General features: G+C 48.2%; 3 protein-coding genes across 3 annotated transcripts; 1 reads left to right on the forward strand and 2 right to left on the reverse strand.

The window, feature by feature from the left end:
• Window positions 1-186: 186 nt before the first annotated feature.
• Window positions 187-1,578, reverse strand: HO173_013413 (uncharacterized protein; the record flags this gene model as incomplete). The annotated part of the gene is made up of 4 exons (XM_037315233.1): window positions 187-281; window positions 417-627; window positions 732-775; window positions 1,236-1,578. 4 exons carry the CDS (start codon window positions 1,576-1,578, stop codon window positions 187-189), a joined length of 693 nt encoding a protein of 230 aa, XP_037157874.1.
• A 571-nt stretch (window positions 1,579-2,149) lies between these two features.
• HO173_013414 (uncharacterized protein) lies at window positions 2,150-3,839 on the reverse strand (the record flags this gene model as incomplete). Its single annotated transcript, XM_037315234.1, has 6 exons — window positions 2,150-2,670; window positions 2,762-2,875; window positions 2,921-3,055; window positions 3,101-3,233; window positions 3,277-3,737; window positions 3,821-3,839. 6 exons carry the CDS (start codon window positions 3,837-3,839, stop codon window positions 2,150-2,152), a joined length of 1,383 nt encoding a protein of 460 aa, XP_037157875.1.
• A 1,240-nt stretch (window positions 3,840-5,079) lies between these two features.
• Window positions 5,080-6,223, forward strand: HO173_013415 (uncharacterized protein; the record flags this gene model as incomplete). The annotated part of the gene is made up of 3 exons (XM_037315235.1): window positions 5,080-5,098; window positions 5,240-5,824; window positions 5,895-6,223. The coding sequence occupies 3 exons, from the start codon at window positions 5,080-5,082 to the stop codon at window positions 6,221-6,223; spliced, it is 933 nt and encodes a 310-aa protein (XP_037157876.1).

Genomic DNA, 6,223 nt, shown 5'->3' on the forward strand with positions numbered 1-6,223 from the left:
TGATCTCGGTCCAATACATACATTGAAGGGTGATGTTCGTAACTGACAGCGCCAGTCGACAGATGCACCGCAAAGCCTACCCCAACGCCAGCGCAGTTCCGACCCCGGAGTCAGACGTTTCAAGGACTTTTCTCGTAGGTGTAAGGCCGAAGACGACCGCGCGAGTTATGCGCTTGTGTTCGCGCGTTACTCGTGGTACATAGTCATCCATGGATAACATCGTTTTACGTATGGGTGCGTATCATATATGGATAGAGACAAATTCCCAATAATAGCACGTCCTATCCATGGATAGTATGGTTACCCATAGTACTAATGCAGCTTGAAGGATATATCTGAAGTGACTCGGACAGTTTGTTTATGGAATTATATGCTCGGTCGGGTCAGATATGGAAGAGGATCGTGTTAACACGTACTAGTACTCCAATAAGGTGCCAGAACCAGCACGCTGTTGCCGGCGTCGCAGATCGTATAGAAGAGTCGGTCTAGGCAGGAGCTGCGGTCGGTAGCTATGACGATGTACGAGGGTAGCACTTGAATCGCGGGCCGGAAGTCTGCATTGAAGAAGGAGGCGAGGGCAGAGAGGAGGGCAGGGTGGTCGCCCGAACCTCGAGGGCCAGAGAGATTCTGAGCGAGGGTAAGAGATTTGAGTAGATGCGCAGGGTAGACATTGAAGAAAGTATGGATAGGAATATGCAGTGCGAGATGAAGCGAGATGAGAAATCGTTTACTTCTGGGTAGAGGTCCCGCGCAACAGCTTCGTTGTAGATAGCGACTACCTCGTCACGCACACGTCAGTTCGCAGCAGTTGCGAAGTCGACTTTGGGAGGGTCAGCAGAATTTCTTTCGGCGAAAGTAACAGCTATCTTTGGAATGACGGTAGCAATAATGCCCCTCATACGAGACGGGAGCCCAGTGTACACCATGGAGATGGCATTCTCGGGGTGCCATGATCGCAATGAAGTCAACAAACTTGGGGAACTGGAGGAGAACGTAGAACAAGAAAGGAAGTTTGGGAGACTGGCATGGGTCCCTTCAAGGCCAGATGAATTCAATGTACTTTAGTCAGGAACATTTACGTGTCACAGAACCCGCCTCGGTCAGCGAGTCGGAAGCGAGCCAGGAGCAAGCTTTGGATCCTCTTTTTTCTGCATAAGGAATCACTCCTTATCGTGGCCAAAATAGTCATTTCCTATCATGCTTCGTGCCCTTAGCGAAGAACATCTGCTTCTGACCGCTAGGATCTGGCGGGACTTCAGATGGGGACGCTGCTAGGACATAGTCGGTTTCGCTGCATTGTGCTTTGGCGAACATGCCATCCATATGCTCCTTGGTGAAGCCGTCAAATGATACAGTGTGCGAGCCCGGGTGCTGTCCTGGGCCACCATCTCTTGGGAGCCCAGAATCGGTTCCATAGCCGTGAGAGTTTTCATGGCTGTGACTGCTACTGCTCTGAGAAAATGCTCTCTCTGAGGGGATCCAGTCGATAATCACTACCGTTCCACCAGGCTTCAAACGCTCTACCGACTTTGTTACCATTGCCTCGGGATCATCAACGTGATGTAAAGCCATACTCATTATCACCAAATCAAAGCCGAAGAAATCCTCGCTTTCAAGCGATCCGCGAGCTGGCGCGAGCAGATCGTCTCTCACTATATGTATCTAAATCTCAAATATACCCACCTCCCCCGCTTTTATATTTAAAACTTTATCGATTATAAAATTAAAAATATTAATATTATAGATTTTAATTATATATAAAAATTTACAAGTAAAGGCCCATGAATTAAATTCATGGAGTTGGAGTTATTTTCTAAGTCAAATCGAACTCTGATCGCTTGCTGTGCGTTTTTGACCTACATACAGACACATATGTACGGAGAGAGGCGCGCTAAGGCCTAATTAGGAAGGTGTATCGAGTGTAGAGGATTAATCCGTAATAATTGCCTACAAAAAACAGAGAAAGGCCATATCCTTATGGCAAGAAGTATCGAAATACCGGAAAGAAATGGAGACAACATGCCAATTAGTGGTGTGAATCCCACATTATCTCCTGCCGCAGTGAAATCTTTCGAATAATGAAATAGCTGTCAGAGCAAGACATCGGACGGTTTCAATTCGTTCAAATATGTATCGTTCGATGTTCCTCCTACAGAGGCCTAATTGGCTGTGATCGTCGCAGTAGATCCTCCTCTTGTGATGTTATTGTAGTGATGTACCATATCAATGCAGTGGGGATGACAGGGCAAGTTGCAGTGGTGTTCTCCGCTTGCTGAGTGATGATTTGATGTGGAACCGTGGAGAGCATATGACGTGGGATCTTGGAGAGCTGAGCCGTGTTCCTGACGATGGTGGCCTTGTTGCCGCTTGGTTTCTCCGCAGTGTTCTCTATAGTGTTCTCCGCAGTGTTCTCCGCATTTATCTGTTGTAGTTCCTCCTCTTCCTCCTTAATGTAGTGGGGATGACAGGCTAAGTTGCAGTGGTGTTCTCCGCTTGCTGAGTGATAATTTGATGTGGAACCGTGGAGAGCATATGACGTGGGATCTTGGAGAGCTGAGCCGTGTTCTTGGTGCTGGGGGCCTTGTTGCCGCTTGGTTTCTCCGCAGTGTTCTCCGTAGTGTTCTCCGTAGTGTTCTCCGCATTTGCCTGTTATAGTTTCTTCTCTTCCTCCTTAATGTAGTGGGGATAACAGGCTAAGTTGCAGTGGTGTTCTCCGCTTGCTGAGTGATGATTTGATGTGGAACCGTGGAGAGCATATGACGTGGGATCTTGGAGAGCTGAGCCGTGTTCTTGGTGCTGGGGGCCTTATTGCCGCTTGGTTTCTCCGCAGTGTTCTCCGCATTTGCCTGTTGTAGTTCCTTCTCTTGCTCCTCCTCTTGTAGGGAGAGTATCAGACTGAGTGGCTAGCTGAGTGACTGACTGAGTGGATGACTGATATGACGTGGGATCTTGGAGAGCTGAGCCGTGTTCTTGACGATGGTGGCCTTGTTGCCGCTTGGTTTCTCCGCAGTGTTCTCCGCATTTGCCTGTTGTAGTTCCTCCTCTTGCTCCTCCTCTTGTAGGGAGAGTATCAGACTGAGTGGCTAGCTGAGTGGCTGACTGAGTGGATGACTGATATGACGTGGGATCTTGGAGAGCTGAGCCGTGTTCTTGACGATGGTGGCCTTGTTGCCGCTTGGTTTCTCCGCAGTGTTCTCCGCATTTGCCTGTTGTAGTTCCTCCTCTTGCTCCTCCTCTTGTAGAGTATTAGACTGAGTGGCTAGCTGAGTGGCTGACTGAGTGGATGACTGATATGACGTGGGATCTTGGAGAGCTGAGCCGTGTTCTTGGTGCTGGGGGCCTTGTTGCCGCTTGGTTTCTCCGCAGTGTTCTCCGCATTTGCCTGTTGTAGTTCCTCCTCTTGCTCCTTAATGTAGTGGGGATGACAGGCCAAGTTGCAGTGGTGTTCTCCGCTTGCTGAGTGATGATTTGATATGGAACCGTGGAGAGCATGTGACGTGGGATCTTGGAGAGCTGAGCCGTGTTCTTGACGATGGTGGCCTTGTTGCCGCTTGATTTCTCCGTAGTGTTCTCCGCAGTGTTCTCCGCAGTGTTCTCCGCAGTGTTCTCCGCATTTGCCTGTTGTAGTTCCTCCTCTTTTTGAGGGCCTTTTAACGCGTTTATGAGCAGTAGTAGGTAGCTGTGGGGCTCGCTTGCGGCCTCGATTGCCAGCAGTAGCGGATTCGTCGAGGGGTGGCCTGGGGGCGTCAGTAAGGGGTTCAAAAGACGGGCGGAAGGGATACGTGCCTTAGATATTTAGCAACATTTAGGCGAGGGGTACCGAGGGCGAATATATTCATAATTGGTGGATTGGTAGAATTATAGAAGAAATATGGTTAAAACAGGGTGATAAAGAATGGATAGGGGAGGAAGACGCGTCTTGGGAGGTAGCATCGCTGGGTTGGAAAGCATCACCGCTGGCTTAAGAGGAATCTGTAGGGGAGGACGTATCCGTTCGGGCTCTTTTTGAGGGTCTTCCAACGCGTTTATGAGCAGTAGTAGGTAGCTGTGGGGCTCGCTTGCGGCCTCGATTGCCAGCAGTAGCGGATTCGTCGAGGGGTGGCCTGGGGGCGTCAGTAAGGGGTTCAAAAGACGGGCGGAAGGGATACGTGCCTGAAGCGTTTAGTAACGTTTCCGCAAGGGGTACCGAGGACGATTATGTTTATATTGGTAAATTGATAGAATGGTGGAAGAAGAATGGTTACACAAACAGGTGGAAGGATTATTTTATTATTATCCGATCCCGGACGCGTCTGATATGACTACTATAACTACCATATTTAAATATCCATTTAATCCACTAATAGTAGGCCAAACTTCATAATTTTTACAGCGTTAGAAAGCGCAAAGCGAGCTCTACAATTTGAGGAATTATAAAGTAACTGTATATATCGCAAGCTAAGTACTTCAAAGTGTAAAACTTCTACACATAAATTTTTGATGAGGGAGCTCGGGAGGGCTAGCGGGCTAACTCAGCCGGTCTAACTAAAGAGCGTAGTAACCCTGAATTGATGATTGGCTGCACATACAAATTCAAGGTTTTCAAGCTCAGCCCTACCTTATTCTTTTATATATACTGATTATCTATATAATTATAAATTTAATATTATTTAATCAGTATATATAACAGAATAAGGTAGGGCTGAACTAGAAAACCTTGAATTTGTATGTGCAGCCAATCATCAATTCAGGGTCACTACGCTCTTTGGTTAGACCGGCTGAGTCAGCCCGGTAGCCCTCCCGAGCTCCCTCATCAAAAATTTGTATGTAGAAGTTTTACACTTTGAAGTACTCAGCTTGCGATACATACAGTTACTTCATAATTCCTCAAATTGTAGAGCTCGCTTTGCGCTTTCTAACGCTGTAAAAATTATGAAGTTTGGCCTACTATTGGTGGATTAAATGGACATTCAAATATGGTAGTCATGGTAGTCACACCAGACGCGTCCCGGATCGGATAATAATCCTTCCACCTGTTTGTTATTCTTCCACCATTCTACCAATTCTACCAATTCTACCAATTCTACCAATTCCACCAATATGAACACATTTACCCTCGGTACCCTCGCACTCAATTAAACAAGAGGAGGATCTACAACAGGCGAATGCGGAGAACACTGCGGAGAACATTGCGGAGACAGTCATCAGCAGCAGTGACACAACAGGCCTACTCTCCACGGTCTCACACCAATCCACTCAGCCAGTGCAAGAGAAGTCACTACAGCAGGCGAATACGGAGAACACTGCGGAGAAATCAAGCGACAACAAGGCCCCCAGCACCAAGAACAGGCTCAGCTCTCCAAGATCCCACGTCATATGCTCTCCACGATTCCACATCAAATCATCACTCAGCAAGCGGAGAACACCACTGTAACTTGGCCTGTCATCCCCACTGCATTGAGGAGTAAGAGGAGGAACTACAACAGGCAAATGCGGAGAACACTGTGGAGAAACCAAGCGGTAATAAGGCCACCATCGTCAAGAACACGGCTCAGCTCTCTAAGATCCCACGTCATATGCTCTCCACGGTTCCACATCAAATCATCACTCAGCAAGCGGAGAACACCACTGCAACTTGGCCGTTCCACATCAAATCATCACTCAGCAAGCGAAGAACACCACTGCAACTTGGCCTGTCATCCCCATTACATTGAGGAGCAAGAGGAGGAACTACAACAGGCAAATGCGGAGAACACTGCGGAGAAACCAAGCGGCAACAAGGCCACCATCGTCAAGAACGCGGCTCAGCTCTCCAAGATCCCACGTTATATCAGTTATCCACTCAGTCAGCCACTCAGCTAGCCACTCAGTCTAATACTCTACAAGAGGAGGAGTAAGAGGAGGAACTACAACAGGCAAATGCGGAGAACACTGCGGAGAAACCAAGCGGCAACAAGGCCACCATCGTCAAGAACACGGCTCAGCTCTCCAAGATCCCACGTTATATCAGTCATCCACTCAGTCAGCCACTCAGCTAGCCACTCAGTCTGATACTCTACAAGAGGAGGAGCAAGAGGAGGAACTACAACAGGCAAATGCGAAGAACACTACGGAGAAACCAAGCGGCAACAAGGCCACCATCGTCAAAAACACGGCTCAGCTCTCCAAGATCCCACGTCATATGCTGTCCACGATTCCACATCAAATCATCACTCAGCAAGCGGAGAACACCACTGCAACTTAG

Source organism: Letharia columbiana, assembly GCF_014066305.1.
Source record: "Letharia columbiana isolate WasteWater2 chromosome Unknown xpSc0000134_s0, whole genome shotgun sequence".
Classification (NCBI taxonomy): domain Eukaryota; kingdom Fungi; phylum Ascomycota; class Lecanoromycetes; order Lecanorales; family Parmeliaceae; genus Letharia; species Letharia columbiana.